We start from the raw sequence: 25,462 nt of genomic DNA, 5'->3' as shown, positions 1-25,462 counted from the left end.
AAGGAACCAAGACTTGATGATTTAGGAAATCCTTAGCCTGTCCAGATTGTTAAAATTAGAAAAGTCACTGTTCAGAAAGTGGGGTCTGAAGAGAGCAGCAAAAGTGTCGTGGGAGAACCTACTACCAAGCAGATTAGGTGTGTTCACTCCACCATCTTAGTGGAATAAAGGAATAGAAATAAGGATACCCAGGAAAACCCCTGGATTGATGGTGTGAACCCCTGTGAATTATACAGGAGACCAACAAGGTCTTTCTTTTTTTTTTAAAGAGGATCTGTTTATTGATGAGAGAGAAACTGATTGGTTGCCTCCTGTATGTAACCCCACCAGGGACTGAACCCACAACCTAGGCATGTACCCTGACTTGGAATTAAACCCATGACCATTCAGTGTATGGAATGATGCCCAAGCCACTGAACCACACTGGCCAGGGTGAGACGAACAAGGTTTTTGACAATGTTACTCCAGTAGAAATCCTGCCAGCCTGGATTGAGGGACACAGAGATAAATGGAGTAAAGGAAGAATAACTTGAAGTTCATAGCCATGCATGCAGAGGCAGAGACCAGATAAGGTGGTGCTGCAGCTGCTGCCTAGGCCCGAAAGAGCAGGGCACCACCATGCACCCAGGCAACAGAACACCAAGCCACAAAGGATTCTCAGGCCTTCAGCTCTAACGAAAGTAGCACTGTTGGGTTTCATACTTGCTTTGGAGTAGCTATTCTTTCCATTTTTCTCCCTTTTGGAATGAGTTAAGACTTTGAGAGATGTTGAGATGGGGGATGTATTTTAAACATGGGACCAAAGTGATTTTTGATGGGGATAGAGAGGAGATTGTGGTGGGTAGAATAGTGTTCCCCCCAAAATCATGTCCACCTGGAATTCAGAATGTGACATTATTTGGAAATAAAGTATCTGCAGGTATAGTTAGTTAAGCTCATACTGCATTAGGGTGGTCCCTAAATCTAGTTACTGGTGTCCTTATAAGAAGAAGGAGAGGACACATAGAGATGTGATGTTGGAGGCAGGAATTGCAATGGGCAGCTACAGGCCCAGGAGCCCTACACATTTATCTGCTGTTTTAAGCTCCCTGGATTGTGGTACTTTGTTGTAGTGGCCCCAGGACACTGATACAGAAAGTGTGTTATCAAGCAACTTAGGTCTGGAGGCAACTGGAGCTTGGCTTTGGGGAACACTGGGCACCCACACTCACAGCAGAGCCCTAGGAGCATACTGTTGTTGACACGCTGGGTTTCTAACCTGCATGGTAAAGTGAAGCACACCCTTAGAAAAGCACCTGGTGTGTCAGGGAGGACTGAAGAAGGATTTAAGAAAGCAAGGATGGGCCCTGGCTAGTGTAGCTCAGTGGATTGAGTGCAGGCCTGTGAACCAAAAGACTGCAGTTCGAGTCCCAGTCAGGACACATGCCTGGGTTGCAGGCCAGTTTTCAGCAGGGGATGCAGGAGAGGCAACCATACATTGATATTTCTCTCCCTCTCTCCTTTTCTTTCCGTCTAAAGATAAATAAATAAAATCATTAAAAAATAATAACAGACTTCCCGCCAAGATGGAGGCATAGGTAGAAACACTGTGCCTCCTTGCATAACCAAGTTTAAAGACAACAAATTTTTAGTAACAAAAACACAACCAAAACACAGAAAACTTAATGATACGGAAGTCCGACAACAATAAACCATTCAGCTCCAGAGGTAAGAGGGGCGGAGCCAGCGGCAGAGTGGAGTCCAGCAGGAAAGATCCACCAGACCAACCCAGGTGTGCAGGCAGCCATTGGCAGATCCCATGTGTGGGGTAGCAATGGGCAGACCCAGTGAGGGCGCAAGGTGGCAGGCTGACTGTGGTCACACATTTGAGCGCGGATAAACCAAGCGAAGGAGCGTGCAGTGAGACAGACCACGAAGGCCCCAGCGGTGGGAAGCAGCAGAGGGGACTGCTATTGCCCCTCTTTGACCCCGCCCCCACATACAGTGTCACAACCCAGTGACCTGGGTTGCCCCACCCTCGTGAAAACCAAGAGCTCTGCCCCTCATACGTAACAGGTGGGAACAGACCAAAACATTATGGCTCAAGAAGAACTCAAAGCCCCAGAGCCAATAACTCTAAGTGCCCAAGAGATAGTCAACCTATCAGATGCACAGTGCAAAACAGTCTCTGACCTCTGGCTTGCCAGCCTTGCCCCAGCCCTGATGACTTGCTGTAGCTTAGCTTTTTGGCAGACGAGAGAGACCTTGGGTCCTACCCATGAGCCCTTCCCTGAAACTTGAGATTGGAACTACCCCCCACCCTGACTTTTTCCTAGGGAGCATCTCTGCTTCTTTATTTCAGTCTCCAGGTTTGTTAAATGGTAGGCAGTGTCTCCCTGCCCCCAGGCCCTTGGACAGGCAAGATAGAGCCATCACATTGGCTATGGTTGTTTTGCTCTGGGGTAACACCATTCTTAGGAATCCACCACTCCCCTAACCTGTGGCCCCAGTGTCTTGAGCTGTGAAATGGGAGTCCACCTCTTCCTGTGGTTGTAAAGGAATGGAATCTTTTTTCAAATTTTAATTGTTCAAGTAGTTTTCTGTCTTTTACTCCCATCCCAGCCCTCCCCCCTCCCTTCCATTTCCACTCCCCCTAGTTTTTGTCCATGTGTCTTTTATACTTGTTCTTGTAAACCCTTCTCCTTTTCCCCTGAAATTCCCTCGCATTTCCCCTCTGGTCCCTGTCAGCCTGTTCTCTATTTCAGTGTCTTTGGTTATATTTTGCTTGTTTGTTTGTTTTGTTGTTTAGGTTCCTATTAAAGGTGAGATTATATGGTATTTGTCTTTTACCACCTGGCTTATTTTGCTTAGCATAATGCTTTCCAGTTGGGATGGAATCTTTTGGAGACAGTTTGGCACTGTCTGAAACATAGCTATGGGCTTTGTGGTTTTTTCTGCAATCTGTAAAATGGGTGCATTACTCTGCTTGTCTTGAAAGTCCAGCCAGATGGATGGGGTGTCTTGGGGTCTATGTCCTTCTCTCGTCTCCCATACAAGGCTCAGAGGGGAGGCTGGCTCAGAGCAGGGTGTAAGCAAGTATAAATGTTTGTTGAATGGCTGACTAGGAGGACCTTGGTGCTCAGCTCATTGTAGAGACCACCCCACCACTGCCCACAGGCACCTGGCCCTACTCTCAGGGCAGCTCTAGCACTCCCTGATCTGGGAGATTATCCAGGAACATGGCCTAATGGGAGGAGGAACACAGGGTTCCAGTGGCCAGGGATGACCCCTGCATACCCAGTACCCTGGAAGGACGCTGGAGGAAGGGCCTGGAAAGGAAGCAGCAGGGGGACCACCAGTTGGTGAGGGCATGCTCTGGCATCCTCTTGGCTTTACTCCCACAGCCCTGCTACACAACTGGTCTGGGACCATTTCAAGGAGGAGACACTGAGGCCCAGAGGGAGCAGTGTAATCCAGATGAATTGTGTGTGTCCTCAAGACTGGCTCTGGCCTCCTATCAGGGTACAGGCAGACCTGCTGGAGGAAGGCAGCTGCTGGAGCCTCAGTGCTGTCCCCTGAGAAATTTGGGGGCACATTCTTCCTGGCTTGTAATTAGCTTGGTTCCATTCCTGGGTGGTCTTGGCTGTGGCCATAGTCCAGGTCTGTAGTGGCTCTGAACCCCATGCCCCTCCCCCATGGGTGGAGTACAGGCTCAGAGAGGGCAATGTCTTGCCTAAGAACACACAACCAGGGCTGTGGGCCTTTTGCATGTGGCTATCCCCACTACAAGGGTCTTTTCATACTTTCAAACTGCCTGAGAAATTCCTCCTGAGGATCTCCTTTCCATTTGGGGAAACTGAGATTCAGAGGGAGGAAGTGACTTGCTGGTTTCACAGGGACCAGGCTAGGCACCAAGCCCTGTGAGCTGGCCAGTGGTCTGCCTCTCCCCTACCATGGCCAGTGTAAAATATAAATTATTTACCTGGTCTGCACATGGTGAGGTCAAGGTTTGGGGACTCTGTGAGCTCCAGGAGGGAGGATGAGAGGAGCAGAGTTGTGGTCCTGGTTTCCAGATAAAAGATTAACAGGCAAGACTTGTTCTCACTCCCACTGGCTAGGCCAGCTGGGGAAGGCTGGGTCTGGGAACAAGAGGGGTAAGAATAGAGGGAGAGAGCTAGGGAGTGAGAAGGGACATTGGGCACAACAGGCTGCCCTGATGGGCAGGTTTGCCCTCTTCACTGTTCATTGAGCCCATAGGGTTGTTTTTGGTCTCTTGTTTACATCAAGTATATTCCCTTTGTTTTTTCTGCTTCCTCTCAGTTAAGATTTATTTTCACATAGTAAAAAAGAGGGGTCATCAGGGTGTTGAGGAAAAATATAGCTAAGGGTGTCCTGCTGCATGGGGCTGCAGGTGGGTGGCCTGGCTCCAGGCAGGGTGAAGCTGGGGGGTAGGGGAGCTAGGAGGGGTGTTCTAGGGCATCTGGGTATCTATGAAGCTTTTCCAGCAGGGGAGGGAGGAGATGGGATTTGCTTCTTAGGCACCAAGTGTGTGGGGGTGCTGTTGGGAGCCAGTGAGGAGTGTCTGGGAGTTGAGGGATCCCCAGGCTGAGGAGGGGCAGCAAGGGTTATTGGGGGTTCAGTGAGGGATGGGCTGAAGTCTGCAGGCTGCGGGTTGGGCAACAAGAGGACTGTGACTCCAGGCTGGGGAGGGTGGAAGTAAGAGGTGTTCTGAAGTCTCTAGGGAATTGTAGCGATCATGACTGAAGCCCCTACAGTCCCCAGCACCTCCTTGCTCATCATGACTTGGATCAGGAGTCCTGTAGAAAGATCTGGTGGGGGTGCTATCAGGGTACATCCAAGACTTTGGGCATGTCTGTGGGCATGAATTTCTTATCTGGAAAATTGGCTCAGCCCTGGGGAGTTCTTGTTGGCCTTCTAGGTCCAGGTAGGAGATTCAGAAAATCCCATCAGGGCCAGAGGGGCGGGAGCAGGTAGAAGTCTCCTGGATGCTGTGGCCATAAGGCCCCTCCTGGGGAGCATTCTTGAGCTCTGGGCACTGCTCTAAAGTCTCTGTGGGGTTGTTCCCCCCTTCCTGTGACCCTCAGGGAGCAGGTCACCCCATTTTGCAGTTGGGAAAATTGAGTCTGAGTAAGGTGAGGGTCAGGTCCAGTACTTGTGGCCAGGAGGTGTTTGAGCCAGGGTTAGACCTTGTGTGATGGAGCCTGGAGGTTAGGGGGTGGTCTGAGCAGACTGGCCATAATGGGGTATAGCTCTGTTCTCCCAGGTGGGAAAAGGCTCCAGTAGGTAACATTCACCACAGGGTGGCCCTGAACAAGGGCTTCTCTCTCCCTCCACCCTTCCTTACAAGGGTCATTTCCTCAGACTTTCCATTTTCCTTTTTCTGGAAAGACCAGTTCAAACAACACACTTCTCACACTTTTCCCAGAGCAGGGGCTCCCTGCCTCTGTTGGAAGTGCAGAAACAGGGAGATAGGGTGAAACCACATTGGAAGCAAACCCCCCCACCTCCAGCACTTCTGAGAGACTCCATCCCCAGCTCCCAAAGGATTCTAGTCTTGAGGTGGCCTTCAAAAGGCAGGACAGACTCAAGGCATCTTAGGGAATGTTAGTTCTGTCCTTTCCAATGAGTGGCCTCCATGGGTGGTGAAACCACCTATAGCATCATGGCTATTGACAGCCAGTCCTGGCCCCACTGCCTTGAGGGCCCCACTCCAGGCACTCTTTCTAAGATGACAGTAATGTTTCCTCACTGGGCTGGGCTGCACATCATCTCGGTGAGCCCCTATCCTGCCTTGCCCTGGCCAGGAGCAAGACAGCCACCACCTTGGACCTGGTGGGTATGGACATCATAGTTAGTCAGTGGTTGGGCTTCCTCCAACATATTTGTAATCACATCCCCTCCCTCCCCCAGCTCAATCCTACCTTTAACATGTCACTAGGCCTGCTTCACCACATCTCTTTGTTCATCCCTCAAGACTACTTATTTTTTTGATGAAGTGCTAATTGTATCTTTAAAGGATGAACATGAATTCATCCCTTCTTCCTTACATTCACCAGGCTCTAGTGTGGGTCCTGGGCAGACAGCCACAAGCACCACCAGAACTGTCACCCTTTCTAACCACTTCCTCCATGGGGCCTCCCCTCCCTGAGGGCCACATAGGATTGGGAAGAAAGAAAGAAGGTGCTTACAGCAAAAAAGACCTTCGACAAAACAAAAGGGCAACCCACTGAATGAGAAAATATATTTTCAAATGATACGTTTGATAAGGGGTTGATATCCACAATATGTCATACAACTCAATAACAAAAAAATCTGATTGAAAAATGGGCAGAGGAACTGAACAGACACTTCACCAAAGAGGACACACAGATGACCAATGGCTAGATGAAAAGATGTTTAACATCACTAATCATTAGAGAAATGCAAGTGAAGACACAGTGGGATATCATGTCACACCAGTCAGAATGGCTATCAGCCATAAATCAACAGACAAGTACAAGTGAGGACATGGAGAAAAAGAAACCCTCATGCATTGTTGGTGGGGTGGTAAATTTGTACAGCCACTAATGGAAAACAGTATGGATATTCCTCAAAAAACAAAAGATTGATAAAACATATGGCACAGTGATTTCATTATGGGTGTTTATCCAAATGAAAACACTAGTTTGAAAAGATATATGCACCACTATGTTATTGCATCATTATTTACAATAGCCAAGATATGGAAGCAAACCTAGGTGCCCATTGATAGATGAGTGGATAAAGAAGAGGTGGAACATATATACAATGGAGTATTCCATAGCAATAAAAAATGAAATCTTGGATGCTGGGAAGATGGAGACAGAGTAGGATGGAGCAAATTCTAGCTCCTGTACTCGTGGGTGAAAATCCTGGCAGATCTATAGAGAAACAGCACAATAAACCATCGGTTACCCAGCATTTATGAAATTAAAAGACCAGAAATTGTGACCAGTGCTGAAACACCAGAAAGCCACAGAGTCAGCTACGGGAGCTGGGACACACGTGGCCCCTGTGCTGCCACCATAGCAACAGGCCTGGGAGCCGGGGAGTCAGGTACGGGAGCGGGGACATCCTTGGCCCCTGTGCTGCTGTCGTAGAAACAGGCCTGGCGGCTGGAGGAGTTGGCTACTGGAGCCGGGACACTCAGCAGTGGTAGGCAACCAGCGCGGGGACCAGCGTGAGGACGAGCATGAGAGTAGGTGGAGACAGAGAACATCAAGATACTTGAAGGAGTCTGCACCACTGAACTTCACAGGTATCATACCACAGAAGTTCACACCATAAACCCAGGGTGTCAGAACAGATCAATTTTAGAAGCTGAGACTAACAAGAAGAGTCTCAAACAATGGGAAGACAAAGAAACAATCCCCAAATGAAAGAAAAAGCAGAAACTTCAGAAAGAATTTTAGATGAAATACAGGCTAATTAACTATAGGATAGTGAATTCAAAGCACTGGTTATTCTGAAGTTCAAAGAGCTCACAATGAGCTATCAGAACCTACAGGGGAACTACAATGATCTCTCTGAAAACTACATCAACATGAAAAAGGAAATAGGAAATATCAGCAAGGGACAAGAGGAAATGAAGAATACAATTTCCGAATTGAAAAACACAGTGGAAAGTTTCAAAAGTAGGATAGATGAGGCGGAGGATAGGATTAGTGAGTTGGAGGACAAAGTAGAAAGCATCTCACAGAAAGAGCAAGAAAATGAAAAGAGGCTCAGAAAGAATAAAGAGGGATTAAGAGAAATGCAAGACAATATGAAACGTAATAATATCCGAATAATAGGAATACCAGAAGGAGAAGAAGAAGAACAAGGGATAGAAAATGTATTTGAAAGAGTAATGAGAGAAAATTTCCCTAATTTGATGAGATGAAGTCACACAAATCCAGGAATCACAGAGAGTTCCAATCAAGAGGAACCCAAGGAGGCCCACTTCAAGACACATCATCATCAAAATGGCAAAATTCCAAGACAAAGAGATAACATTAAAGGCAGCAAGGGAGAAAAAAAGAAGTAACATACAAGGGAGCCCCAATTAGGTTAGCTACTGACTTCTCAATGGAAACACTTCAAGCAAGAAGAGAATGGCAAGAAATATTCCAAGTAATGAGAAACAGAGGCCTACAACCAAGGCTACTTTACCCAGCAAGGCTCTCAATCAACATAGAAGGCCAAATAAAGAGCTGCCAAGACAAAAGAAGCCTAAAAGAATACGCCTCCACCAAACCAGCTCTACAAGAAATACTAAAAGGACTGCTTTAAGGAAAGGAAGGAAAAGATGAAGACAGAAAGGAACACAGGTACAAAAATGGCAATGAATAAGTACCTATGAATAGTAACCTTAAAGGTAAATGGATTAAATGCTCCAATCAAAAGACAGAGAATAGCTGAATGGATAAGAAAGCATGACCCACACATATGCTGCCTACAAGAGACCCACCTCAGGACAAAAGACCATCACAGACTAAAAGTGAAAGGCTGGAAACAAGTTTTCCAAGCAAATGGACAAGAAAAAAAAGCTGGGTACCAATTCTCATATCAGACAAAATAGACTTCAAAAAGAGGGCCATAAAGAAAGACCCAGAAGGTCACTTTATTATACTCAAGGGAAGAATCCACCAAGAAGACATTAACATCTTAAACATATATGCACCAAACATAGGGGCACCCAAATATATCAAGAAAATCTTAGAGGACTTCAAGAAAGATATTGACAGCAACACAATTATAGTAGGGGATTTTAACACCCCACTATCAAAAATGGACAGATCTTCCAAACAAATTATCAACAAAGATATTGCAGCATTAAACAACACCCTAGATGAAATAGACTTAACTGATATATATAGAGCCCTTCATCCCAAAGAAGGTAAATACACATTCTTTTCAAATGCACATGGAACATTTTCAAAGATAGATCACATGATAGAACACAAAACGAGCCTCAAAAAATTCAAGAAAATTGAGATCATACCAAGCATCTTCTCTGACCACAAGGGACTGAAATTGGAAACCAACCCCAAAGAAAAAAACCCAAAGCATCCAAAATCATGAAGACTGAATGGTATGCTATTAAACAATGAATGGGTCAAGAATGAAATTAGGGAAGAAATAAAAAAGTTTCTGGAAACAAATGAAAATGACCACACAACCCAAAACTAATGGGACACAGGGAAGGCAGTCCTGAGAGGGAAGTTTATAGCAATACAGGCCTACCTAAAGAAGATAGAAACATTTCAAACAAACAACCTTACCCTATGACTGCAAGAACTCGCGGAACAACAGCAAAAACAGCCCAGAGCAAGTAGAAGGAAGGAAATAACCAAGGTCAGAGCAGAACTAAATGACATAGAGACTAAAATCACAATTCTAAGGATCAATGAATCCAGGAGTTGGTTCTTTGAAAAGATAAACAAAATAGATGAGCCTTTAGGTAGGCTCATCAGGAAAAGAAGGGAACAGACGCAAATAAACACAATCAGAAATGAAACAGGAGAGATTACAACTGATACCACAAAAATAGAAGGGATTGTAAGAAGTTACTATGAAGAACTGTATGCCAAGAAATTTGAAAACCTAGGGGAAATGGACACATTTCTAGAACAATACAATCTTCCAAAACTCAATGAAAAAGAAGCAGAAATTCTGAACACACCAATAACAGCAAAAGAAATTGAAGCAGTAATCAAAAAACTCCCATCACACAAAAGCCCTGGACCAGATGGTTTCACAGGAGAATTCTACAAAGCATTTAAGGAAAACCTAACCCCTAATCTCCACAGACTATTCCAAAAAATCCAGAAGGATGGAAAACTCCCAAATTCTTTTTATGAAGCCTGCATCATCTTAATTCCAAAACCAGATAGAGATACAACAAAGAAAGAAAACTTCAGGCCAATATCACTGATGAACATAGACACTAAAATCCTCAACAAAATATTGGCAAATCACATCCAACAATATATCCAAAAGATTATACACCATGACCAACTGGGATTCATCCCAGGGATGCAAGGATGGTTCAACATTCGCAAAACAGTAAATGTAATTCATCACATAAACAAAAGCAAAGACAAAAACCACATGATCATATCAATAGATGTGGAAAAAGCTTTTGCTAAGGTACAACACCCATTTATGATCAAAACACTCAGCAAAGTGGGAATAGAGGGAGCATTCCTCAATATAATAAAGGCCATTTATGAGAGACCTACAGCCAACATCATACTCAAGGGCAAAAACTAAAAGCTTTTCCACTAAGATCAGGAACAAGACAAGGATGTCCACTTTCACCACTTCTATTCAATATAGTATTGGAAGTTTTAGCCACAGCGATCAGGCAAGAAAAGGAAATAAAAGGCATCCAAATAGGAAAGGAGGAAGCAAAACTGTCACTGTTTGTAGATGACATGATAGTGTACATGGAAAATCCTATAGACTCTACTCAAAAACTGCTCAAACTAATGAATGAATTTGGCAAAACAGCAGGATACAAAGTCAATATCCGGAAATCAAAGGCATTTTTGTATACAAACAATGAATCAGCAGAAGCAGAAATCAAGGAAAAAATCCCATTCGATATAGCAAAAAGAAAAATAAAATATCTGGGAATAAACCTAACTGAGGAGGTAAAAGACCTGTATGCAGAAAACTACACAGCCCTGAAGAAAGAAATCAAGGAAGACACAAACAAATGGAAACATATACCATGTTCATGGATTGGAAGAATTAACATCATCAAAATGTCCATACTACCCAAAGCAATATACAGATTCAATGCGATACCTATTAAAGTACCAATGGCATATTTCACAGACATAGAACAAACACTTTGAAAATTTATATGGAACCATAAACGACCCTGAATAGCAGCTGCACTTTTGAGAAAGAAGAACAAAGTAGGGGGGATCACAATACCTGATATCAAACTGTATTACAAGGCCACTGTAATCAAAATAGCCTGGTACTAGCACAAAAACAGGCACATAGACCAATGGAACAGAACAGAGAGCCCAGAAATAAACCCGACTCTCTACAGTCAATTAATATTTGACAAAGGGGGCAGTAAGATAAAATGGAGTAAAGATAGCCTCTTCAAGAAATGGTGTTGGAAGAACTGGACAGCTATGTGCAAAAAAATGAAACTTGAGCACCAACTGATACCATATACCAAAATAAATTCAAGGTGGATAAAAGACCTAAATATAAGCCGTGACACCATTAAAGTCCTAGAGGAGAACATTGGCAAGAAAATCTCAGATATTCCACGCAGCAACATTTTTACCAATATGTCCCCTAGAGCAAGGAATATAAAGGAAAGAATAAACAAATGGGATCTCATCAAAATAAAAAGCTTCTGCATGGCTAAAGAAAACAGTATTAAATTAAAAAGACAACCAACTGTATGGGAAAACATATTTGCCAATGATACCTCAGACAAAGGTTTAATCTCCAAAATATACAAAGAACTTACACGACTCCACTCTAAGAAGACAACCAACCCAATTAAAAAATGGGCAAAGGACTTGAACAGACACTTCTCCAAGAAGGACATACAGAACATCTAGAGACACATGAAGAGATGCTCAATATCGCTAGCCATCAGAGAGATGCAAATTAAAACCACAATGAGATACCACTTTACATTGGTCAGGATGGCTACCATAAACAAAGCAACAAACAACAAATGTTGGAGAGGGTGTGGGGAAAAGGGGTCCTTAGTTCACTGTTGGTGGGATTGTAGACTGGTACAACCATTATGGAAAACAGTATGGAATTTTCTCAGAAAAATAAAAATCGACCTGCCTTTTGACCCAGCAATTCCACTGCTGGGATTATGTCCTAAGAATCCTAAAACATCAATTTCAAAGAACCTATGCACCACAATGTTCATAGCAGCACAATTTACAATAGCCAAGAGTTGGAAGCAACCTAGGTGCCCATCAGTAAATGACTGGATCCAAAAATTGTGCTACATATACACAATGGAATTCCATGCAGCAGAGAGAAAGAAGGAGCTCCTACCCTTTGCAACAACATGGATGGAACTGGAAAGCATTATGCTGAGTATGCATAGGCCAGGTGTTGAAAGACAAATACTATATGATCTTACTTTTAACAGGAAGCTAAACAACAAAACAAACAAGCAAGCAGAAAAAGAAACAAAGACATTGAAATAGAGAACAAGGGGTCAGTGACCAGAGGGGAGAGGGAAGGGAATTTAAGGGGAAAAGGGGGGAGGGATTTGGAGGAACAAATAGGAAGGACACAGGGATGAGAACTAAGGGGGGTGGAAATGGGAGAGAGGTGGGGAGCACGGGGTTGGGGAGGCTGGGATGGGAGAAATAGACAAAAAACTGTACTTGAAAAAAATCTTTTCTATATCTTTTGGAACAGTTTTTTCTCTGCAGTGCCTATACTTGGTAATTATCGAATAAATATTATTTTGACTTAGAAAAAAAATGAAATCTTGCCATTTGCAACAACATGGATGGATATAGAGGGTATTATGCTAAATGAAATAAGTCAGAGAAAGGCAAATAGCATATGATTTCACTTACATATCAAATCTAAAAACAGACTCATAGAAACAGACCAAAGGGATGGTTTCCAGAAGGGAGGGGGTGGGAGGATGGATGAAAAAGGGAAGGGGAATATAGTCCATAATACTGTGGTAAGTTTGCACAGTGACAGATAATTACTGGAATTAATTAATGGGGTGATCACATGTAAGGTATAAAAATGTCAAATTGCTATATTGTATTTCTGAAACTAATAAGACCAATATAAGATTGTATTAAAACAATATAAGATTGTATTAAAAATGTACACTAAAAAAAAAGATGCTTAGCTACAGAAAAATGGAGAAATTACAGCTCTAAATTGAGGACTGGAAAGTTTTGTCTTCCTGGTAATCCTGGGAAAGGGACCACGTGGCCAGCCTATGGCTGCCCTGCTTTGTTTACCCTGTTCCAAACCCATGTCTACCATCCTGGTCAGAAGGACAACACATGTTCAAGTCCACAGATCCTGGAAAAGAAAGGAGGTTCTTCTTGGGGTAGTACTAATCATAGCTCTCATCTATTAGATCATCCATCCATATATTCATTCATTCTTGCATGCATTCACTCACTCCTGCTTTGGCCCCTGTGAGGACATGGTGGTTAATTAAGAGCCCAGAGAATAGGCTCAGATTTGGCATCCCAGTATACCGTGGAGTGGTGGGTGGCCCTCAGGACAGTGAGGGTGAGGGCAGGTTCCTGGAAATGTCCAGATGGGGGCACAGGAGTTCTCAGTTAGCTTGCTTGCCTGGGGCACCCAGCTCAGCTGCCACCCCCTACCCCGCTCCTACTTCTGTAGGGTGAGATAGCCTCTCAGGCCCTCCCTGCCCTCCACCCCAGGGTTATATACTCCTCCCTTGGACCCTTACCAATCTGGTGGGCTATTTGTCTTTTTAATCCTGAACAAGCTAAGAGACCAAAAACAGTATTTTAGGTTTCAAATTTACATTTTCTTGCCATATATATTTTTCCTCAGTTTTTCTAACAACTTTATGGAGGTATAAATCACATGTCATATGAGTCACCCATTTAAATTTTACATTAAATATGTACAGCTCAATGGCTTTTAGTACGTTCATTGATATGTGCAACCATCAATCACCACCATCAATTTTAAGATATTGTTATCACTGCAGAAAGAAGATTCATGCCCCTCAGCACAGTCACTTCTCCTTCCCCCACCCCTCAGCAACTACTAATCTACTTTCTGCCTCTGGATTTGCCTTTTCTGGACATTTTACGTAAATGGAATAGTAAGATATGTGGTCTTTTGTGACTGGCTTCATGCACTGAGCAAAATGTTTTGAAGGTTCCTCCACGTTGTAGTGTGTGTCAGAGCTTCATGTTTTTATATTGCCAAATAATATTCCATTGTATGGTTGGGGCATATTTTATTTATCCATTTGTTGGTAGATGGACATTTGAGTTATTTCTGCTTCTTGGCTGCTGTGACTAATAGAGCTGTGAACATTTGTATATAACTTCATGTGTAGACATGTGTTTTCATTTCTTTTGCTTATATTTCTAGGAAGGGTGTTGCTGCCTCCTATGGTAATGCTCCATGTAACTGTTGGAGAAATTGCCCAAGCAGCTGCCCGGGTTTACATTCCACCCCCTGCAGCATGTGACAGCTAGGTCTCTGCACAGTCTTAGTACAGCTGCCTTTTCTGTGTACAGCCAACTCAGTGGAGGTGAAAGAGGCTCTGTGGATTTGGTTTGCATTTCTTTGAAGCTGATGATGTTGAGCATCTCTTTATGTGCATATTGGTGGCCATCAGTAAACCTTTAGAGAAATGTCTAGTTAGCAACTTTGGCTGTTTCTAAATTGGGTTATTTGTGCTTTTAGAATTCAGTTGTAATAATTTATACATTCTAGATACAAGTCCCTTATGAGATATATGATTTGCAAATATTTTCTTCCAGTCTGTAAACATTTTCATATTTAAAAAATATTCTTTTATTTTTTGAGTTTTATTTATTAACTTTGAGAGAGAAAGGGACAAACAGAACATCAGTTTGTTTTTCCATCTTTTTATGCATTCGTTGGTTGATTCTTGCATGTGCCCTGATCTGGGATTGAACTCACAACCTTGGTGTATCAGGAGGAAGTGCTAACCAACTGAGATACCTGGCCACAGCCTCCTTTTCACTTTCTTGATCACATTATTTTAAGTACAAATGTTTTCAACTTTAATGAAGCCCAGCTTATTTTCTGTTATTGTTATTTGGTTTTTCATAAGAAACCATGGCCTAATCCAAGCCCTATGCTTTTTTTCTAAAAGGTTTAAAGTTTTAGCTTTTACATTTACCAAAGTCCATCCAGAAGGTTTGGATCTGCACCCATCAGCAAAGTCCCAGAGAAGTTGTTCCCAGGACCTTGCTAACTCTGCACTTGGCTTGTTGTTTTTCTTTTTGCCAAGTTGAGGAGTAAAAGATTTGCATTAATTTGAATTGGTGTTTCTTCAGTTATTGTGAGGGCAAGATTTTTTTCCATGTGTGTTGACTATCTCTTTTGTAAAATGCTTGCCCACACATCAATCTGTTCTTTTTTATTTGGATGTTCAGCTTTTATGGATGTATAAGATATCTTTATAAACTAAGGTTTGAATCTTTGTCCTGTATCCTCCAACTGTCTTTTTCAAAATTTTTCATCTAAATTTATATTTGTTTTCAGTTATTAAGGTGTAACAAAGGTTTCTGCTTTTTACTTCTTATACAATCACATCTGTTGCTCTCTCTCCCTCATTTTTATTTCTTGATTCTGTTATTGGAGCTATGCTTGTGTTAACAAATTCAAGGGGTTCACTGCTTGGGGTGCTCTACTCATGCTGCTGTACTCAAGAACAATGTTACAGAGCAAAAAATGGGGGTTCAATTGTCTGTTACGACAAAAGCCAAACTCATGAGGTGAGTGCTGATTCAAAAGGAAAAAGGTTTTATTTGGATGCTGTGCCATCTTGGAGAATGGGTGACTCCCCGTTTCAAATCTCATTTCCTCTGCAAAACCCAGACAAAACTCTGCCATACTCAGCAAGACCAGAACAAAAGGCAGTGCTCAGAATTCCGGCTCCATTTTAAAGTACCATCCTTTGGAGCCTGAGGCAGCTGCTAAGTGGTCATCCAGGTAGCTTAGCTTGTTCTCAGCTGCCATCTGGCTTCAGGCTCCCTCCTGGAGGCTATGTGTGGAGCTGGCATGGCCATGACCATGTGGCTGTGGGGCTAGAAAGTCACATGCTTCTGGAAGGGAGAGCATGTGAACATACCAGTGAATGCTTCACCAGGTCAGAACGGAAAGAGAGAGAGAGAGAGAGGGAGAGAGAGAGAGAGAGACTCCCTCTTGGATACTGAGGGCAACATGACTGCTAACATCATGTGGCCCATGGAGAGGACAGGCCAGTGCACTATCCTAGTGCAGGTCTGGAGCAGCAACTGGTGAGCAACAGCAGAGCTGGTCCCAAGTAGCCAGTGATGAGCAAGAGCAGAGTTAGCCTGAGCAATGAGTGACAAGCAAGAGCAGAGCTGGTTCAAGCAGTAGGCAATGAGGAAGAGAGAACATGCATTTCTCTGTTCCCCTGGGGCAATATCTGTTTCTGGTGTGGGACCAGCCATGTGCTTTTTCAGAAAGACCAATTAACTTCCTAAACTTTCCTGTGCTTTGGGTATGTCCATCTCCCAACCAATCTCTTCTTTCTCTAGGCTAGACTGGCAGGCCTCTTTAGTTCAGCACCACTCCCTGCTGCCCTTCTGACTTGTATGTGCCTGCCTTCCCCTGATCCTACCCCCAATCTGATACCAGAATAGCAAGGGCAAGGGCTTTTCTCCGTATCCATTCTTCTTTCTACCTTTCCAAGGGCTGGGGCCCTATCTATTCATCCTTTTAGCCCCTAGTGCTGTAGTGCTGAGCCCCATCCATTTATCTTCCTAGGTTTCGGTGTGCTCTGTGTAAGAAACTCTCCCTACCATTGGTGGCAGGAAAACAGAGACAACTGTACTTGAACAACAATTTAAAAAAACCCACAAAACTTCCCCTACCACCAACCCAGCTGGTGGGGGAGACTCCCCCTGACTCTACTCCCTCCATGGCTTCCCTGCCCTTGGGGCCTCAGACCACATGACAGTGGCTGTGGAGGCTCAGCCATTTCCAGGAGAACACTCTGCTGCAGCCCAGCCCGAGAACTGAGGGTACAGGCTTGTCCACCTGTAACAACAAGATGTGACTGTCTTGTTGCAAGGTAGATTTTACTTGGAGCAAGTAAAGGAGACCAGATTCTAGAGCTCTGTCTCCTCAAAGGGAGACTTAGCCATTGCATACATAAACAGTACTGGTTGGGTTCCTGTCAAAGTCATTCTGTTTACAGATAGTCTGCAAAATATTGTATCTTTTAACATTTATAGCTAGAATAGCATTTAGTAAGAAACTTCCAGACCTTGAGATCCTTGTCCTAACACTTGGGTAATCATTGTCTATTTGCTTTTATTGCCTCTTGATGCATGATACATTTTTATTTTTATTTTTTCCTGTGTGCCAAGATTTGCACATGCATTTTATTTTTTACTTTTTTCCTATACCTAAAAATCTACCTTTTGATTTGTAGGTTTGTGTTATATTTCTTCTTTTTCTAAGGACCCTCTGCTCAAAATTCTGTTTTTTTTTTTATATCAGTTTGTCTTTAAAACAAAAATTCACCCATCCCCCAACTCTCCTCCCTATTAGCCACCATCAGCTTCTTCTCTGTATCTATAGGTCTGTTTCTGGTTTTTGTTTATTAATTTGTATTGTGTTTTAGATTCCACATGTAAGTGAAATCATATGGTATTTGTCTTTCTCTAGCTAACTTATATCCCTTACTATAATCCCCTCTAGGTCCATCAGTGTTGTGGCAAGTGGCAAGATTTTACTGTTTATATTGGTGAATAATATTCTAGCATGTTTCTGTTTTCCACACTGTGGACCTCAGAATATTGAGCGTTCACTTAATATAGGGATTAGTTTTGCATTTGTTCCCAGGCCACTGGCTCTGTGGCTGCCACTCCTGGTCTGGGTGGCTGGTTCAGCTCCAGAGCATCACACAGCCATTGGGGCAGTGGTGCCTGTCCCATGTAGGGACTCCTGCCAAGCCCCTACTTTCCAGGGTGGGGTCCTCATGCTGTCTCATCTCTTTCTCCCTAGGTATGTGCACCCAAGTGCAGCCACCCAAAAGGGGTACCCTGCAAGTCCTTCATGGTGATGGCACCTCTGTGTGGACTGTAATTGTATTCCACTGCCCCTCAGGACACCAGATGGTGGGGTCCAGCCTCCTCACCTATACTTGGAAGGGGAGTATCGCTGAGTGATCCTCAGGGGCCCCTGTGTGCAAGTGTGAGCCCTGATCCCTGGAGATATCCCCAAATCAGCTGTTGCCCTGGGTGGGAGGGGCCTGATGCTGTCACATGAACAGTGTGGTGTCCACAGAAAAGGTGTGGTGAGTGCCAAGTCCCAGCTGGGCCTCTGTGTAAGGCCCTGCTCATGGTGCTGGTGGCCCTTGGTGGCTCCACATCCACAGTGTGGATGCAAGTTCTAGTAGGTGCTCCAAATCCTAGGTCTGTCACTGAATTGGCCTGTCACTTTTAAGAGGTTACCTGTGCTGTCTGAGCTGGCACTTATCTATTCTCTAAGCATGCACATGGCAAACCTTAGTAAGATATTCCATATGCCAAGAATTCTAGAACTGGGGACACTGAGGGCCAGGATGTATCAGGCCCAGGATCCCCAGTCTAGGGGAGAAGATGGTTTTTTATTTATTTGTTGTGGACGGTGTTAAAGGATAATACCCAGCACAGCATTTTTTAAGGGGAGGCCATGTGTGTTATGCAAGAAAAAAGGCTCAGTAATCAACAGTTTGGAAAAGGCCACATTAATAGGCTGCAGGACTTCTTAGTGCCTTTAAATGCTCATGTGCTAGGTGAATCTCTGAGAAAGAGGGGATCTATTAGGATTAGATTCCTAGAGATACAAAACCCAACATAACAGGAGTTAGCCAAAATAACAGGAGCTATAGGAGTTTTCTCTTATCCATAGCCCTCAGATTAGGCAGTCCTAGGCTCATATGGTACCCCACAGTGGGGACCCAGGCCCTTTCCATGATGTGGCTATGTTGGGTGTGACTTCAACTCTGTGATCCAGGCAATGTCAACTGTATTCCAGGCAGTAGTTATGGGTTTAGGGTCAGGGCAAAGAAGGGTGTTAGAAGTTGTCTCACACCCCTTCTTTTTGTAAACCACTGGCTAGAACATGGTTATTTGACCACATGAAGCTGCAAAGGAGGCTGGGAAATGTAGTCCTCAGTCTCAATGGCCAGTGTCCAGCTAGTGCCAGGGGCTGGGGTTGTGAACGGTGCTGCAGGGGAGAGTAGCTGGCATTTCTTAAATTAGGATTCTGGGCCTTGTTTTCCCAGAATATCCTTTAGAACATAATAGAACTAGTTCTTAGCCCATAGCCTAGGTCACACAGTTGATATATGGCAAAGGCTGTGTCCCCAAAGATGGGCATTTTTCTTGATTTTTGCCTTCTTGGGATGGGTCCCTAAAGGTCTTTGCCAGCTTGGGGCATTGTGAAAGCAGAGTGAGAACTCTCTGCCATCATCTGGCCTTCAGAGCCCAGGCTGCAGTGTGTGTGAAAGTCAGAGGGGCCTCACTGAACTCTCTGTCAGAGCTTTTCCCAGTGTGCCACTGTGAACTCTTATATACCCTTCAAAACTCTACTCAAACACCCCTTTATTGGGAGGAAGTCTTCTCTGACAGTCCCACTCCTATGACAATGTGCACAGATCTTAGCCTTAGCAGCCAACACCTCCCCGCTTCCCCTACAGAATGGGGCTCACTGAGGGCAGGCTGGGCAACCACTGCAGGGCCTGGGTGAGCCATGCCTAGGAGCTGTTCTTGTCTCCCATAGCTGTGACAGATCATGAGACCTTCGGATTCAGGGTGGCTGTGATCGCCTCCATCATCAGCTGTGCCATCATCCTGCTCATTTCCATGGTCTTCCTATTGCCTCCTGAAGTGTTTGAAGAGGACTAAGCAGCAGCACCTTGATAGGTACAGTAGCCCCAGCATCCTTGCAGGAGGTGTGCCTATGACTTTGAGCCCTGACTACTCCTCAGAGCCAGGAGCTGGCCCAGCACTACCCAAGGGGTGCTAGCACCCAAGGCCATTTTAGGCCTTGTAAGGGTGTCCAGGGGGCATGAGGAATGGGATCACCCTACCAAGAGCTGCCCTGACAGCCCACACTGGCTGCAGATGAGGTCAGTTAGGGTCTCCCCACTGCTGTTGGAGCTTAGCATTCTGGTCATTGAGCATTACAGTCATGGAGGGCACATGAGCTGCAAGTATGGTGATTGTGTCATCCTGTAGCACAGTCTGTCTGCACACAGTGTGTGCTCTGCTGTGTTGGGTGTGCAGGGCTGGTGAGTTGCAATTATCTATAGGCTGCAGGTGGAGACTGGTCCACGGCCAGCTGCTTTTTCACTATAAATTGTATTCTGAGGGAGTATTTTTTAAATAGTGGTAAAATGTTTATAACATAAAACTTACCATTTAAATTATATTTAAGAGTAGAATTCAAGGACATTAGTTCCATTCACAGTATTGTGCTACCATTGAGTCAGTCCATCTCTAGAACTTTCCACTGCCTGCCTTTGAAAGTAGAGTGTTCTGGCTGCTGATCATTGGTGACTGCTTCCACCCTCCGGTGGCAGAGCTGAGGAGTGGGAACAGGGCCACCAAATTCTCACAGTGTGGCTTGTAGAGGCTCGGGCGGGGGGGCAGCCTAGACATTCGTATACCTGAATATCCTCCTGCATCTTTCTGCAGAACTTCCCAGCTGTGGCTCCAGCTGAGAAGTGAAGATTGGGAGACAGTGCAGGCCACCTACCTGGGCCTCAAGGGCTTGAATAACAACAGTGGCCACTATGAGTCTAGGAGTTGGCCTGGCCAAGGGTGTGACAACCACAGCTTTACCACAGGGGCACAGGCCTAGAGCTGGGGTCAGGGTGTGAAAGGATCCCTGGTTTTGTCAAGACAGTGCCAAAGACCAGGACCCTGGGGGTACTGGCTGGCCCGATATGCTGAGCAAGCTCATTTGGGCTTCAAATCCTGGCCCAAAGACAGGCTAATGATCCTGCTCCACCCAGTCCTGACCTTGCACCTTAGCACACAGAGCCACCACCCACCCCACATCTTTATCTTTAGAATTCAAACTGAGGATAGGGCAAAGTTTTTGAACATGAGTATTCTCTTGTGTAGACTCAGCAGGTCTCCACAGTGTGCACACAGGCTCACTGAGTCCTCCTATCTCCCTTTCTCTCCCTTTCAACACAGGATTTTTTCTTATGCACCCACTGCTGACTCGGAATTTAATCCTGGCTGAATGTGGATTGCGGTATTGTACATATCCCCATAGAGACACCTGCTTTGAGCGTGCACTCTCTTACTCAGGATTCCATGTGGCACTGGCAGCCAGATCTCTAGACTACATAAATGGGGACAGGCTTTTGTCTTGGTGGCCAGTAGTCCTCTACAGAGGTCATATTTCAGACTGTCTGGCATTGGTATTTGGCTGTGTTTCTTTTGCAGGTGTTGTGGGTGGTGCTGGTGACCTGGTGTCCTGGTGTCCTGGTCCCTACTCATGCCCCTTTCATTCCTGTCTCTCACAAGACATCCCAGCCCATCTAGTGCTTTCTCTGCCCAGCCCTGGGTGGTTGCCCCTCCATGGAGTTGGGTGGAGGGCAGCATTCAGAAACAGGGCCTGCCTCACAGAGGCAGGTGGTCTGTCCCCACAGGAAACTTCCTGGGGAGGCAGGTACTTGTTCCAGCTTCAGTTTTTTCACTTGTACAGTAAGGATCTTGGCAGTGCTCACCCCCTGGCCCTGAGGAAGTGATTAGAGCAAGGTTAGTGAGTGCCGGCCGCTATTAATTCTGCTCTTATCCCTGCTGCACAGATGAGGAAATAGAGGAGGTAGAGACCTGTTTGGGCTTGGTGTGGGTCCATCTGGTCTCATGTCTGTCTGCCTGTGACACTCTGGGCATGCCCTTTGGGAGGAACTGGTCCCAACTCTCTCAAGCATCAGACATATGCCTGCCTCATGGTGGTGCTTCATGCCTGCTGCTTCATGTCCTTTCCATGTGATGTGACAGGCTGTCATGTTGCCCTGGTGGTCAGAGAGCCCCAGAGTTTTGCTCCAGTGTTTGTAAGACCCTCCCTGACTCTGGTTTTGGTAAATGCTCTGGTTTTGGTAAATGTTGGTGATTAAAGCTACTTTTCTTGAAATTTTGGGGTGATCCTAGGAACAGACTGTTTAGACCAAATAGTCTCAATATTTTTATTACCAAATTCTTTCTTCAGAGACCCTGCACAAGTGAGTGGCGACATTTTCATAGCTGTGCATCGCTGAGTGTTAGTGCTGAGTTCTACTCATTGACTTAGCAAGTATCATTTTCACAGGTAGTTTTCATCAGTATTTCATTCCATTTCTATGATTAATAGTGAAGAAGAGCATTTTCTTCAGCCCTTTACTTACCAGTTGCATTCCTGGTTTTAGTCATTTTGTGTTTGTTGTGCTGAATAGCCTGCTGGCATTTTTCTAATAAATTCTAGGAGCTCTGTATGCTGTGTGGAAATGAGCCTCATTCAAGAGCTGGCTGCAAGTATTTTCCTTTTTGTTTTAGTCATGTTATGGTGCTCTTGCTCATGCCTTTCCTTTTTATACAGTCAGATTTCCTTCCAAGTAGCCCCTTTTTCCCATGCAAGGTGACAGACCCTCCTCAGTATAGCCCTATGTCAGATGGTTCTGAGTTTCAGTTGGGAAGCATGTCAGTGGAATGAGGGAAAGAGTTACTGCCTGTCCCAGTAACTGGAGTCCTGGATGAGGCTACACAGCTGCTGCAGGGCCTTCATTAGCTGCAATGAGGCTCTGGATCTTCCAGAAGGACAGCAGTGGGCCTGTGTCTGCACCATATACACCTTCTATTAAACTTGGGGGGCTTGTTCTCTCTCCCTCTGTTGGCCAGCACAGAACTGTGAAGAAAAATGTGTGGCCAGCTTCTCTGAGGACAACCTGGGGGCACCAGAGTAAGCTTTAGTCAGCAGTGCAAGGCAGAAAGTACAAGATGAGGCTGAGGGAACACTGGGGTCAGAGCACTGCCCCTGAGCTCTCCTATACATCTCCTAGGCCCCAGCTGTGAGCCCAGCTCAATGGGGACCCAGAGAAGATGGCTTCTGCCCAGGGCTTCACAGCTTGATGGAGGAGGCAAGGTCCTCAAGGCCTCTGAATGTGTCATACTAGGCAAGGTCCAGGTGCCTCTATTCTCCCACCAAATGGTGTCATCAGCAAGACATGGTTTGCCCCTTGACCTTGCATTTATTACATAAATACTTCTCAGGACTCAAAACATGTCAGGTGCTATTCCAAGCCCTTTCAGATATTCCCTGCTCTAACCTTAGTGGTAAGCACTTTTTTAAAACAAAGTATATTTACCCTGGCTGGTGTGGCTCCATGGATCGAGTACCAGACTGCAAATGAAAGAGTCGCTGGCTCAGTCAGGGCACATGCCTGGGTTGCAGGCCAGGTTTCCCGGTGTGGGGTGTATGAGATGCAACCACACATTGCCATTTGTCTCCCTCTCTTTCTCCCTTTTTTTCCCTTTTGTCCAAAAATAAATAAATAAATAAAATCTTTTTAAAAATATATTTTATTGATTACCCTATTACAGTTCTCCCATCCCCCTTTTCATTCCCCTCTGCCCTGCAACCCCTGCCCACCAGCATTTCCTCCCCTTAGTTCATGCCCATAAGTCATACATATAAGTTTTTCAGCTTCTCCATTTCCTATACTATTCTTAACCTACTACTTCCTATAGCTTTTCTGAGAATTAGGTGTGGATGGGAACAGAGATCAGGAAGGCTTCTTAGAGGAGGTAATGCCTGAAATGAACAGATTGGGAGAGCCTGAGTTTCAGGAAAGGAGAGAGACAGCATCTTACGGGAGGGAGCAGCCCTGCAGAGGGCTCAAGGTGGAACAACATGGCTTCTCTCAGGCAGGTAGGGGGAAGGCAGGGTGAGCCAGGTGACAGAGTCAGCTGGCCAAGGTCTGATCAGCCTGGAGAATGTCTTAGTTTGTGGTTTGAGGAGTGGGGTAGCCTCAGGGAACTGAAGATGTAGAAGGTGGGTGATCCAGCCACCAGACCCCAGAAGATAGCCTGGCAGGAGGCAAAGTGTCTCCTTGGATGGTCCTTCAGTGTCCTGGCCCAGGGAGACAGCCTGACTTCTGTGGTTTTCACACACTTTGAATAAGCTCTCTTCCTTGACATAGCCCTGGGAACCATCCCACTCCCAACCCTTGGAACAGCCCTATGGAGGCAAGGTCCCCAAGTCCTGGGCCTCTTGAATCCTGGGCCTGGGACTCCAGCTTAGGGCAAGGCACTGATGGAAGGGCCTCCTTAGGCTTGGGGACCTGGGTGCCAGGCAGGGGAGCAGGGTTGGAGTTAAATGGGGTCCTTGCTCTTCCCCCAGCTCACACGTCTTTTCCCTGCAGAGACCTTGGTGAGAGTACCAGAGAGCTGGCTGATATAGCCTGCAGCATGGGCAAGGACCACTGGACCCCCAGCAGCCTTGCCTGCTCACCCTGGGCCCAGGTGATGGTGCACACACTGAACCCAGGGAAGACCCTGCCTGCCACTAAAATGCCCAGACAGGCCATGGCCTATGTCCCAGGATGACTAAGGCCCAGTCCAGAGATGCCCTCCACACTGAGAGGACCAAGCCCACCATTCAGCTGGCTGCCTACACCTTGACATGTGTTCAAGTTGAGATTGGACAGTGAAGTAAGCTTCTGGGTTTAGGAATTCCTCAGGATGCCTTCCTGATTCTGAAGGCTGGGAGTGACCTGTCCTGGGGAGCTCAGCTGTAGCAGCTTTTATAGATAGGCTTCCTTGAAACACCACTGAGGTTTACAAATCTAACTACAGCCCTGCTCTAGCCAGGGACCTTTAAAGAGACTGGGGACATTTTAAGCATGTCTGGTTTTGCACAGCAAAAAAGGAAGAGGACAACCAAATTCTCAACATTATTAGCAACACAGACATGAATCTTCTTCCATAGGACCAGTTACCCACACAAAGGAACCTAGCTGAGTGCTCTATCCATTAATTGTAAAGTTGTGGTGAAGGCTGTGAAATAAAGAATTCTAATACTGAAAATTGCAAAGGTAAAAATCACTGGCTCAGTTTTCAGTCCCTGCATAACAAAACCTCAAGCATAGGGGTCTAAAACTACAGTCCCTTGAATTAACACTAGGACCTCTGGCAACCAGGGCTCAGGAGGGCCGGTCTCAAGGGAGCCTCTCATGGGGAGCCCTCCCCATGGTGGCTGTAGTCAGCTGGTGGCTAGCTTTGGGTCATATGAAGTCTGGTGGGCTGGCTTACATGTGGAGGTCGCTGCTGGCTGTCAGAGACTTCACAGGGTGGTAGCAAATTGAATGGCCTGGGCCTCCTTGCACAGGGTAGCTGGTTTTCACAGTGAGAATCCCAAGTACAAACCTTCCCTTTCAGGCCCCAGGAAGTTATACTGGGCCACTGTAGATCAACATGGGAGGCAGTTAGACCCCACTCTTGGGTGGAGAGTACCAGGCATGGGCCGACACCTTTGAGCCATCACAGTCCCCTAACCTGTCACTGTCAAAGCAGTTAGATAAAAAAGATGCCATATTTTTCGCCCCCCTCAGCCCTGTTCCCAAAGGATAATAGTTGGTGGGAGCTCTCAGGTGGGGCTCAATGTACATCCACCTGCTCTGAATGGCCCCAGCCTCCATATCTCTCTCACCAGCAGAGCCCACATGTCCCAA

General features: G+C 45.4%; 1 protein-coding gene across 1 annotated transcript; it reads left to right on the top strand.

Moving 5' to 3' along the window:
- The first annotated feature begins 15,942 nt into the window (after positions 1-15,942).
- On the top strand, positions 15,943-24,338 carry SUSD3 (sushi domain containing 3). Its single transcript, XM_053662799.1, is given in 5 exon segments — positions 15,943-15,979; positions 17,758-17,946; positions 19,519-19,612; positions 19,614-19,661; positions 24,155-24,338. Coding segments are annotated over 5 exon segments (552 nt in total).
- Positions 24,339-25,462: the final 1,124 nt, after the last annotated feature.

This window comes from Artibeus jamaicensis, unplaced genomic scaffold (genome assembly GCF_021234435.1).
Source record: "Artibeus jamaicensis isolate MK-2021 breed Jamaican fruit bat unplaced genomic scaffold, CSHL_Jam_final contig_288, whole genome shotgun sequence".
Classification (NCBI taxonomy): Eukaryota; Metazoa; Chordata; class Mammalia; order Chiroptera; family Phyllostomidae; genus Artibeus; species Artibeus jamaicensis.
The sequence above is the reverse complement of the archived record's forward strand: the minus strand, read 5'-3'. Positions and strand labels throughout refer to the sequence as shown.